The sequence below is a fragment of the Centropristis striata genome, chromosome 4, assembly GCF_030273125.1.
Source record: "Centropristis striata isolate RG_2023a ecotype Rhode Island chromosome 4, C.striata_1.0, whole genome shotgun sequence".
In the NCBI taxonomy this organism is placed as follows: domain Eukaryota; kingdom Metazoa; phylum Chordata; class Actinopteri; order Perciformes; family Serranidae; genus Centropristis; species Centropristis striata.
In genome coordinates, this window is record NC_081520.1 from 6,906,276 (window position 1) to 6,920,052 (window position 13,777).

General features: G+C 32.9%; 1 protein-coding gene across 1 annotated transcript; it reads right to left on the bottom strand.

The window, feature by feature from the left end:
• Window positions 1–293: 293 nt before the first annotated feature.
• LOC131970461 (V-set and transmembrane domain-containing protein 5) lies at window positions 294–10,074 on the bottom strand. Its single transcript, XM_059331856.1, has 4 exons — window positions 9,505–10,074; window positions 5,931–6,257; window positions 2,913–3,056; window positions 294–675 (listed from the first exon to the last, which is right to left on the bottom strand). Exons 1-4 carry the CDS (start codon window positions 9,578–9,580, stop codon window positions 644–646), a joined length of 579 nt encoding a protein of 192 aa, XP_059187839.1. The 5' UTR covers window positions 9,581–10,074; the 3' UTR covers window positions 294–643.
• Between the last annotated feature and the right edge of the window lie 3,703 nt (window positions 10,075–13,777).

A 13,777-nucleotide genomic window follows, 5' to 3' on the forward strand; every position in this document is an offset into this window, starting at 1 on the left:
TGCTTATTTCTAGATTTAATAATCTTAATTTAAGAAATCTTGTCAAGTGAAATTATCTGTCCATGCAGCAATATAATTTCCCTGAGATTTAGTGTTTTATCTTGTTTTTAGACACACCTTTTTTGCAGTGAAGTTTTACTTTATCCTTTTAACTTGTCGCCGTGTTGGGAGTAACATGCTTCTGTAATTACACTACTTTTGGAGGTAACTTGACATGTAAATAGTTACTTTTTTCATAAATGATATAAGCTCATTGCAACCATGACATTTTAAATGAGATTGTCTTTATCATCGTAGCAGACTAACAGCATATTCCCAGTTTCTTTCTGGGTTATGATTGAAGCCATGAGAAAAAGAAAACCACACAACTCTTATACAATAAATACAGTATGTATTGTTTTCCAATGTGAGGAGTGATATATTTACATTCAAAGGGGTTTCATCAGTAGTGAGATGTAAATGCGTGTGTAAACAATACAAGTGTAAACAGCTTGCTGCACAGTTTTTCATTACTGATAAGCCGTCTTCCTGGCTTTAAGTAACTTGTGGAATTAAAAAAAAAAGTGACTGTTAGTTTTAAGGAGTAGTCCGCGGGTTTGATGGAGAGTCTCTGGTGTGTTTTCCTGCCACAGCTGGACGTCCTTCAAAGAGGCTGCAGCTCTGTTGCATCATTTTCTGCATAAAGAAGGGATTGAAGTTAGTTAAAATTAAAAATTATAACTAATTTTAATTTTACACACTGATGCAGCAAAGCTGTACTGCCCTACAAAGTCTAACTGCAGTAACTACGCAAAAGGTAAAAGTGAGAAAAACTGCTTTAAAGTTTTTTAATGTTTTTTAACTGACCAGCCAAATGGGTTAAATGAAGATAAGTGATATGACACTTTTTTCTTCATGTATTGATATAATTTTATGCTCAAAAGGCATGATTTATTTGACCTTTGACCCCAAAAATGTAGTTACTCAACTCTGGTTTTGCTGTAAAAGGTTCTAATAGTAACACAAACAGAGTGCAGTAACTACAATGTTGTTGTCTTCTTTCAGCTTTTACATTTTGTTTTCAGTGAATAAACATTTTCAAATTGATTTTGTTATAAGTGTATTTGAAAGTGTTTAATAACTCTTAAAATATTTGTGTATTTTAGACTTAATATTAGAAATAAATGTTATATTTAGTCTTAATATTATATCTCACTTTTTTTTACTTAATTACTATCTAGATAATAATTTGCCTTTTGAATAAACTTATAATTTATATTATTTTTATGTTTAAATTAGTATATATATCCAAAGCAGATGGTGGTAAGTGCAAGTTTTGAGTTGGATTTTGTGGTTTTTATTAATTATTTCTCTGAAATAAAGCAAAATTGAAATCTAAAACTTTGTCACAAGATAAAAGAGACAAGTTAATTTTTAGTTATAACTCAATTTTGACCAAAAATGTTATTACTGCAGTTAGACTTTGTAGGACAGTAGACCTTTGTTCTCAAACACACACATATTGACACAATAAACAACCTCAAACCACATCAAACCTCTCGCACAATGATATATATAGTTATATATAGTTGTATATGTATATACAACTTTATATGAAATGTTTTTTAATTAAGTTTAAAAATAATTTTAACACAATCTACAAAAGTACTGGCCACTTTTTACTTTCTTACATTTATTTACCCAGTAATATTAAGTCATCGAGTGGCAGTGATGGAAGAAGTTTCCTTTACTGCAGTAAAAGTATTAATACCACGCTGTGAAATTGCTCCATTACAAGTAAAAGTCCTGCATTCAAAACCTACTGAAGTAAAAGCACAAAAGTATCAGCATCAAAATTAACTTAAAGTATCAGAAGTAAAAGTATTTGTATTGCTGAATGGACCCACTCAGATTGTTTTATATATTCCAAATATTTTTTTGAATTTTTTATAATTGATGCATTTATTTAAACAGCATTTTAACGACTTAAAATACTGTTTTATGGTTTAATTTATGAACATGCATAATCATGTCTTTATGTTAAATCTTGACTTGAAAAGTAACTAAAGCTGAAATGTAGTGGAGAATGTAACTAAGTACTGTACAAAAAATAAAAAACTTTACTTAAATATTTCCACATATGAAACTGCTCAAATTGTATTTTAAAAATGGCATTTGAAGGGTTGAAATTCTAAAACTAAATGGATATTTGTTATTTATGATAAGGCTGAATGAAAGTGGAAACTAATATTAATATATATACTAATAGAAAGGTGACATTTTGTCACATCAGAGCAACATTTAAAAAGTGAGACACAAGGGTTAAACAGGCTGAAGCTCAGTGGTGGAATGTCACTAAGTACATTTACTCATGTACTGAACTTAACCCTCTGAGTCCATCTATGTATTGACAGTACACACGTTTTATTTACCGTAATAACTTTATTTATATATGATATGTAGACAAGCTGAGAAAGCCAGTTGAAAGTGCAATCATAGGAGCTTTCACAGTGTGCCATTTATGTTTCTAGACCATTTTTATAATGTGAATTTTCTTTCTACAATGAAAACTATTACTATTTTTAATTTACATGCAAAAAGACTGTTTTGTAGTTTTATTATTTATTATTATTTTCTGCTGTTTATCAGGGGGAAAAAAATGGTACATTTACATAGAAACCTGTGTCTTATGTTTGTATTTTGGGTTCCTGGCAGCTTAAGACTTTGTTAATTAAAATGAAATGAAAAATCTGACTGATAGCCAAGTTTGTGTGGAGAAAAAGGAGCCATGCATGTGATGCATGTGACAGACTGAAAGATGCTAAACAGAGACAGAAATAAATGCATAGGAAGTTGACAAATTTGAACCAAAATCTCCTGGACTTCAGAGGTTTAAGTGCATTTCTGAGGTACTATTCTGCACGTTGCTTCACCTGGCATCTGTTTCCTGCGCCTCCAGGCCACTATCTTCCTGTAGACCTTGTCCAGCAGCCACATGGCCAGCATGAGAAGGCCCGCCAGACAGGCCAGTGCTAAGGCAGAGACAGACAGGTACTGCAGGTCCTCATACAGCACCTCTGCAGGATGGAGACACACAGGAGACAAATCATGTTTACTGCAACATACAGATTCTTTCCAGAGATGTAAACACACACTGTAAAAAAGGTCTGTAGATTTTACTGTGAAAAGCTGCTAAACCATGATAGTAAAAGACCGTACAATGATAAATGGGTTAATTCAGTTTCAGTAACAATTTAACACCGTAAATGTATATATATCAGCCAAAACAGTGTTTTTACAGTTCGTTTTTTGTTAAATACATTTCTCCACTGTAAAATACACTGGCACCGTGTTTGCAACAAAATATACCATCACTGTAATTTTTGCAGTTATTTTTTGTAAAAATACTTTTTCTCACTGTTAAATGTACTAAACACCATATCTCTAACAAAAATATACTGTAATATTAAATGGTAAAATCTTTAATTTATGCGGCATTTATAAAGTATTTTCTTGTCAATTATATGGCAGAACAGCATTTAATTTGATGGAGCAGGGTGTTTTATGTGTTTTATTTTTTACCGTACAGTATGGAATAAAATGGCAATCTTAAACGTGAAATCAACAGTGCTAAAATCATTTCACCGTAATATTAGAAAAAATTGCAACGTATTTTTTACAGTAAAGTTCTGGCTTTTTTTTTTTTACAGTGCAGGGAGCATGTGAGGAATGCAGCTTGGAAAACAATTATTGTGTTTCATGTTAAGAAATAATAACATTTGATTCTCCCGCACATTATTATGTGTTTTACATTGGATTCAATATTTTGTCTTCAAAAAGTAATTTCCATTAAGAATGTATAAAAACCTTTAAAGGCTGTTTTCTCAAAATGAGTTTTTTCTCATAAATCTCAACTTCCGCTGTCACAGTGTGTGACATTATCGCCAGAGTGTAGAGGGAGAGAAGAAATTGTCAAAAAATACATTTGAAAACTGCGCTCCAGGCCCCAAATTCCACTCTACAGAGATAATCTATACATAGAAACGTAGGAAAATTTGTCTTCTCACTCACAATCCTCTGGCAAAGCTGTCAGAGTTATAGTTATAACTCAAAGTCGGATCAATGATAGGTATTATGGTTTTGCCAAAAATGCTTTCTGTTCGAGGCCAGATATTCCAGTCTGTCTACCTCTGCTGTCACTGAGCCGGAACAGGTGCCAGTTAATTCTGTTGATTGCTTTGATCTGATTGCCTTTGAACTTTGATGTGATTACAGTTACAGATACACACACACATGCGTGTAAGCACGCACACTCCTCACACATGCATACACATGCTTCAAACAAACACACACACGTAACTTTATGTGATTTTAATTACACACACACACACACACACACACACACACACATTTTGAGGTTAAAGGGCATAGTTTGAAATCTCTGAAGAATCTCACCATAGTGTACACATACCGGCAGTAGCCCCCATGGCCCTTTCAGAATTTCCATAGAGGAAATTTTCTAGTTTTAACTTGTTATTGTCATTTTAATCATGTATATGACTGCTCTGACTGCAGCGGCTCGTGCTTTTATTGCTGAGCTGACCTGTTTCTCACGTCAAATACAATTTAATGTCCCGTTGACCCTGTGTTAACCTACATGTGGCTAATAAAAAAAGAGTAACTGCTCAATCCGAAGATCAAAAAAGCATAAAGTTAAATACAGTGGGGGAATGTAACTGAGTAGATTTGAGGTAAAACCTTTTTACTCCACTACATTTAGCTGAAAGTGACATTTTTTATAAATTAAAGAACAGAAAAAGTATATTAAGTAGTTAAAATGAGTCCTACCTGTCTGACAGTAAGTTAGTAAAGTTAGTAAAGCAGAAAGTAGAAGTCCTGCATTCAAAACTTACTGAAGTAAAAGTACAAAAGGATCAGCATCAAAATGTACCTAAGAGGGCTCGTTATGCAGAATGGACCCACTCAGATTGATTTATATATTCTAAATATATCATTGGATTATTATTACTGTGACATTACGTAAGCAGCATTTTAATTTAGTAAAGATAGGGCTAATTTTAACGACTTAATATACTGTTATGAGGTTTTTTGATCACGATTTTTATGTTAGATATCAACCTGAAAAGAAACTAAACCTGTCAGCTAAATGTAGTGAGGGGAATGAGGCTAAGTAGGCCTACATGGAGTAAAAAGTTCAATATTTGCCTCTAAAATGTGGTGAAGTAGAAGTATGAAGTTATATATTTGGAAATACTCAAGTAAAGTACAAGTAGCTCCAAATTCTTTACAGAACTTCAGTAAATGTACTAAGTTACATTCCCACACTGGTTGAATGTTATATATATATTAAAGATATATATATATATATATATATATATATATATATAAGATATATTATATTAAAGATAACTCATATGTCTAGAGTTATTGTGACGTGTGAATTATGAGTTAGCAGTACTGTGTGCGTTAATACCACAATGTGAACTGGCAGGGTCATTATCGTTTTTGTAAACGGGTTTCTCAAATCTAAACAAGAGATAGCAGCTATTAAAAGCTACTACAGTGTTAGAGACATACAAAAAAAGTAATTTAAGTGAAAATGTGTTTGATGAGCTTATATTGATTCATGTGCCAATGTTCTGTGATTAACTTTAAATCTTAACACTGTCATAATTCAAATTATGTCACAGTAATTATTAGTTTGAATTGGGCATTGCATAATCAACAGAAATAACATAAAAGACATACCCATAAAAACTAATTACAGAATTTTATAAATAAAATGATATAGCTACACTTAAGTTAAATAAGTCACTTGAACACACTGGAATGAATAACTTGTACTTACATTTTTTTTTTTTTTATTTAAGTTATGTCTACTTAACTCTTTTAGTAAGATGTACTGTTTTACAGTGTTCCAGCTTGCTCACCGTTCACTTTCAGGACAAACCCAGCGTCCTTGCTGCTCCCTGCTGCATCAGTGACGGTGACCACGTAGTATCCAGCATCCTGCAGCCTCAGGTCTGACAGGCCCATGGAGCCGTTGGTGTAGGACTGCACTCTGCTGCTGTAATCCTCCGTGATGTTGGTGTACACCCCCTGCTGCCAAATCCCTATGGAGCGGCTCACCGCTGCAGACATAAAGGTCCATTGTATGGTGGGGATCCCGTTGCAGGTTACATCCACTGAGAAGAACACATCCTCCTGCACCGACCGGGTCAGGCTCCTCTGGGGAGAACGGATGGAGATGGCTCCAGCTACCAAAGAGAACAGGATGTGAAGATATACATTACAGATTCACTGTGTGAACAGACAGAAAAAGAAGAAAACAACAGAAAAACAACAGAAAACAACAGAGTAAACACAGAAAACAACAAAAAAAAAAAACACAGAAAAACCGATCATATCAAAATGTGGGGCCACAACTGATAGATAGACTGAAAGTCTCAGTAATTTTACGGTTCTTAGTTATTTTTGTATTTGTAAGTTTATCTCATATTTTAACTGCACGTCTACACTGTTCTATCTTATTCTAAGTTAATTTGTACTTGATCTATACATATATATATATATATATATATATATATATATATATATATATTATAAGAATTTTAAGCTACTTGTACTTTACTTGAGTATTTCCACATATGTAACTTTATACTTCTCCACATTTTAGAGGCAAATATTGTCCTTTTACTCTACTACATTTAGCTGACAGGTTTAGTTACTTTTCAGGTTGAGATTTAACATAAAAAACATGTTACATTTAAAGTGATTAGATATTAGATCACTGCTTACATAAATGCATCAATGCAAATAATCGCTTAATATATTTAGAACATATAAAACAATCTGAGTGGGTCAGTTCTGCATCACGAGTACTTTTAGATTGTTTTGTATATTCCAAATATATTACTTTATTATTTGCATTGATGCATTTATGTAAACAGCATTTTACTGGTACCCAGGTAGGTCTCTCTTTTTTTTTTCCAAAATATTTTTATTGTCAATTTTGAGAGTAACAAATAACATACATATACAAATAATAATAAAGATAATAATAAAAGGCTTATAAATAAAAACCAGACACAAACTATGACGTGTCAAAACAGAGTATACACAATATAATGTCAGAGTCCAATGTCCACTTGAGTGCATCAGAATTGAATCTCCACTTAAGTGTGTCAAATGTCACAATAGGTACTCTTCAAGAACACACGATAATAATAATAATAATAATAATAAGAATAATAAGAATAAATAAATAAATACAAATATAGATGAATAAATAAAGAAAAGAGACAAAAAAAAAAAAAAACTTGACACATACCATAACATACCAAAAGAAATTACAAACAAAGAGGCACAATATAATGTCAAAAGTGAGTGTCTATTTGAGTGAGTCAAATATGTCAGACTAGGTACTTTAGGGGGGTTAACGATAGTTTCAAGTGCTCCAGGATAGGTCTCATTTTAATATATATGTATATTGTTGTTTTTCACACTCATGACACTGACACTGAATGTTGTGTTTCTTTGTCAAGTTTCTCTCCTCTTGGTGGAAGAATGCAACTTGTCAAACGAGCTGAGAGGAACCGATCTGAATGAGGGCAGCGGTGTTTGTCGGCCTGCTCTCTGTTTTTGCCGCCACTTATTAAATGTTTTGCACAGCAGACTCAGTGGGGGATCTGGTTCTGCTGGTGGAGTGTTTGCTTAATGAGGCACAGGTAAAGAATTCCACCTGAGAATAACAACACTGACTGAGAAACAAGACAGCCTGCCCTTTTATTCAGACAGCACACTTAAAGCAATCATTAACTTCCATGACATTAAAACTCATTCTCACGGTTCTGAACGGGAGAATCGAATGAAAAGGAAGTTTTAGTCCCTTAACTTTTGGGTCAAAGATGTTCAGTTACTTCATCTTTCTTTTTTCTTTAGGTTTCAGACTTTCTTTGGGTGCAGTCCAGGACAAGCTGACTCACACTGACTGTGTTTGTTGATCTACTTTGGTATGCAAGTTACTAAAGTAGTTTAACTCCTACTGGACCCTCAGCCTAGGTATTAGCCCTGAGCAAATATAGGATTGTCATAATACCACGCTGTGAAATGACTCCACTACAGTAGAAGTCCTGCATTCAAAACTTACTGAAGTAAAAGTACAAAAGGATCAGCATCAAAATGTACTTAAAAGTACTCGTTTTGCAGAATGGACCCACTCAGATTGATTTATATATTCTAAATATATCATTGGATTCTTATTACTGTCACATTTATGTAAGCAGCATTTTCATTTAGTAAAGAGAGGGATAATTTTAACGGCTAATTTTACTGTTATGAGGTTTTTGATCACGATTTTTATGTTAAATCTCCACCTGAAAGTAACTAAAGCTGTCAACTAAATGCAGTGGAGTAAAAGGACAATATTTGCCTCTAAAATGTTGTGGAGTAGAAGTATAAAGTTACATATGTGGAAGTTCAGTACATGAGTAAATGTACTTAGTTACATTCCCCCACTGAGCTTCAGCCTGTTTAACTCTTGTGCCTCACTTTTTAAAAGTTGCTCTGATGTGATAAAATGTTGCCTTTCTTCTTTAAGTATAGATATTAATATAATTTTCCACCTTCATAAGTCCTTATCATAACTAACAAATATCCTTTAAAAAAAAAAAAATTGTAACCCTTTAAATGCCCTTTTTTAAATGCAACTTTAGTTACTTTTCAGGTCGAGATTTAACATAAAAAACATGATTATGCATGTATATAAATTAAACCATAAAACAGTATATTAGCTGTTTAAATAAATGCATCAATAATAAAAATCCAATAATATATTTAGAATATATAAAGCAATCTGACTGGGTCCATTCTCCATCCTTATCATAAGGAACAAATATCATTAATTGTTAGAATTTTAACCCTTTAAATGCGTTTTTTCCTACATTTTCCTACATCTGTTTTGTTTTTCTAAATGTAGTGGAATAGAAGTATAAAGTTACATCAAATGCTCAAATAAACTAGAAGCTCCTCAAAAATCCACATAAATATAGTACTTAAGTAAATGTGCTTAGTTACAATCTATCAAGCCTTTTATATACCTATTTGGCAAATAGCTATATAACAAATGTACAAGCTTATAACAGAATAATTGAAATGCATAAACAAACCATCACATGTGCTATTTTAGCATGTTGCTAATATCTTAAACTACATCAGGTTAAATGGTTTTATTGGCTCAAATAAGTCGTATTTGCTCAAATAAGTTGTATTTGCATAACAAAAACTAGGACATGCTTTACGTCAGAGCTGTAATAAACCACCACATGCCTTCTGTATACTGTCAACCACACCTGTAAGAAACCCCACACCTGTAGGCCCAACCGTGTGGGAACTAGAGTGTTTCAGTGTGTCTAAGGAGAGTTATAGGGTCACTTTACACAGTACAAAGGATGTTTTATAAAGCAGCAGGTCAGTAAGTTATATCTACGTGTGTTGGATGCTTACCTAGGTGAAACATATATAATGTGATGCTGAGAAACACAGCAACATCTTGTACGTCCCAGAGCCTGAAATGCCACATTAGAATCCCAGAGCCATGGGTCGAAGTGCAGAAGAAGAATCTCCTCTGGGTTATTTCACATTGTAAAGTATTCTCCCAAAATCCTCCTTCCCAAGGGTTTCCTTTGTCCACCTCTTCCTTCCTTATTCCTGTGTGAAGTGAAAAGTTCCCGTCACAGAAGTGCTGTTTGCTGTTTCCCTCCTCTCTCACAACTGTGCTGGATTTCTACTCATACCTGTGCAAGTCAGTGCCAGCCAGCCCACACCTATCAGACAGGTTGAGCCAGAGATTACTGAGCAAACATGTACTAAGCGACACACACACACACACACACACACACGCACACACGCACACACAAAGGCTATATCCTTCTCGATTTACTTACTACCACCCCGCCCAGCAAACACCCTGCTCTATAAGCAGACACGGTGTTGCAAAATGAAACCAGGATGGGTTGAATCACCTGGTATTCATGCTGTGACACACCTGGTAAAACACGTCAAACAGGAAGTGTGTTTTCACACCATAGCACCATAAACACACAGCAAGCACGGTGATAGTGAGCTGCCTGCTTCTGTGGAAAAATGATCCAAGGTGGAAATATTTAAAACTCTTACGGCAGTCAAAGTCCTGCATTCAAAACTGACCTAAAAGTATCAAAAGTATAAAATATAAATATACTAAAAGTATCAAAAGTAAAAGTACTCGTTATGTTGTTTTTTATTTTCTAAATATATTATCGTATTATTATAATTATTGATGCATTTATTTAAGCAGCGTTTTATTTCTCTAAAGATAGGACTCATTTTAACTACTTGATACTGTTTTTTTTTTTATTTAAAAACGTGTAATCGCTTTAAATTGATCATGTTTATATTGTATTATTATAATTATTGATGCATTAGTGTAAGCAGCGTTTTATTTCTCTAAAGATAGGACTCATTTCAACTACTTGATACTGTTTTTTCTTGTTTCATTTAAAAACATGTGTAATCGCTTTAAATTGATCATATTTATATGTTGAGATTTTACTTTTAAAATAACTAAAGCTGCCAGCTAAGTACACATACCTCACAACTGTACTTAAGTACAGTACTTAAGAATCTGAAAAGCATCCAGAAAATGCAGTTTTATAAAGAAGGGTTAAATGAGTCACATCTGTTAGACTCATTGTAGTTTTCTTGCCTCTCCTCAGGCTTAACCACTGTTAAATCTTTCAGCCAGACACAGGGTGGCTGATTTTACTGTTGTCCAGGTAGGGCTGATTTTAACTATTTAATATACTTTTATGTATTTTAATTTTAAAACCTGCATAATATTTTTTGATTAATCATGTTTTTTTATCTTGAATCTCGACCTGAAAAGTAACTAAAGCTGTGGTGGAGTGAAAAATACAACATTTGCCTCTAAATTGTAGTGGAGCAGAAGTATAACGTTACATTAAATGGAAATACTCCAGTAAAGTACAAATACCTCAAAATTGTGCTTAAGTACAGTACTTGACTAAATGTACTTAGTTACATTTCACCACTGGAAATTACATTTTCTGTCTCTCTTTATAGACACTTCTATTGGGATCAGAGATTTTAATTTGACAGGCATAAAATTGGAGAATTTATCCCTCTAACTACTTTACCAACTAGGTAAATAGTAAATAATACTATACTGTACTAATACTGTGATTAAATAAATTGTCCTGCCATGAATCAGACTGTAAAACACATTACAATAAGATCTCTTGTCACATACAGCATTATTGTCTGGTCTGAATAAGGCATATTGTATACCCTTAGAATATCTTTATGTTTCTTGTTTGAAGGAGATATCATGTTTGGTGACATTGTTTGATTAACAATAAATGAAAAATATATCTGTAAATTATTTTCAATGTTTTCCAAACTGAAAGAAAGAACAATCAGAGAGTTAAAAACGTAATGAAATTATTATTTATTTATCTATGTAAATTATGTTTTGAAACTCAACAGTTAAGAAATGTGCTATATTTTACGTTTGATTTTTAAAATTAATGATTTAATGTGTTTCCTAACAGTTGATTACTTCCCACAGTATGACAGTATGAGTGTTTATTTTTTTCTGCTCTGGATCAAGGTTATTATAGTTAACGAAAACTAACAAAATAACGAAAACTAGAATAGAAAAAACATTTTCGTTAACTGAAATAAAATATATCATATAAATGATAAAATAACAATAAAAACGAGTTTTTAAAAAAAAAAACGACAACTAAGTGAAGCTGAAATTTTGTGGTTACAAAACTAACTAAAACTAATTAAAAAATTATAGTGAAAACGTCCTTCGTTTTCGTCGTTGTCAACTTTTTTCATACATAAACCTTTTTGGTTGATATGAAATCTATTTCATCTATCTGGTTTTATGATTTAACAAACTATTGGGGCTGAGATGGATCAGACAAAGGAAATAAAGGCAACATTTATTGTGACTTTTTTTTTAAATCTGGCACCCAACAAATATTGTAATAAAATAATTACAAGAAAACTAAAACTAACACTAAAACTAATAAAAACTAAACTAAATCCAAGCATTTTCCAAAAAATAAAAACTAATTAAAACTAGCAAACTCACTCTAAAACAAATGAAAACTAACTGAATTTAAAAACAAAAACGAAATTAAAACTAAAACTAATGAAAATTCCAAAACTATTATAACCTTGCTCTGGATTAGAAAGAGAGTCTTTGGTAAATTATAATAAATAAATGATTATTCTGCACACGGTCTTCAGGGTGCAGTTCGCTTTTGTCTCCACTAGAGGCCGCTGCAAGACCTCTGATTACTGTTGAGAAGTGAAGTGAAAGAATATAATCAGTTGTATAAACACTATATCAATTCTCAATTATGCGTTAGATTAATGCCACTGAACGGAGCTGCACAGCAGTAAGAAAACTCTTTTATTTCATTGGTAAAGTTGTTGTTTCTCTCATTAAAGAGAGTATTTAGTCACATACTCTGCTATAAAATCAGGTGGCAGACATTGATAGTTCATTATTTTATTAAAACTGTAATCTTTAGACATTCACTAAAAAACTAAACTAAATCCAAGCATGGTCCAAGCAGGACCACAATTCTTTTCGTTTTCATCCGCAATAATTGGAGCTGTTGCAGAATAGTTTATTATTCCAAAAACACCTGACACCTGAATAAACATCATGTAGAATAGTTCTGTTGAATAAGATAAAATCTGATTTATCTTCAAGTAAGAGTAGCTATGCCAACTAACTCAGACTCCAATAACTGATTTGCAGCTTCTAGTGATTTTGCATAGCTGTTGTTTTGTGTTCAGTCAACACAAACCCACATGTAGTTTGTGTACAGATGCCAGAGTTCAACTGACTCTCATAAAACCATAAATGTGCTCAGAATATCAAATGCAGGCTTGAAGCTCAAAGACGCACTATATAATACAATCAGTAACATCATTAAATCAACAAACCAAATCCACATTTTCCCTCTTTCAGTAACCAAATGAGCTGTAACCCTTAAGATCATCCAACCTAAAAATGTGAGAAATTTAAATAATAAGTATAAAGAAAAATCATCTCAGGAAAAGATCTAATCTGTGTGATAAAAACATTACAAAACAAAAATACACAAAATAAACAAAATAAATTATGTAACACCTGATTCTAAATCTAAAGGTTTTTTTTTTTTTTATCTTGATAAGGCCAGTTCATCGCTGCTTGCAGCTTTAATTTATCTTGTTTTAAGAGTTAATTTCTTATTTTACGCGTTCAACATGCTTATTTCTAGATTTAGTCATCTTAATTTAAGAAATCTTGTCAAGTGAAATTATCTGTCCATGCAGCAAGATCATTTCCCTCAGATTTAGTGTTTTTATCTTGGTTTTAGACACACCTTTTTTGCAGTGTACAGGCCGTTTTGAGATGCTTTGAATAATAGCTTGTGCTCCACCTCACACTTAATGCATTAATTGCATATTTAACAGTGATCGGCTGGCAAACCAGCTGTGACTAACATGAGAAGGTTATTTATGTATTGTATTTTCAATACAAGAAAATCTGTAAATGACGTGAAGTAAAGTAAAGTACACATACCCAAAGTAGTGTCAAGCAGTCCTGATGAGTATTTACATGGCTCACACATGACAACAGGATCAGATGACACCACAGCTGAGGGACTCATCAGTGGAAATGATGAGACACCCAGGGAGGAGGTGAAAC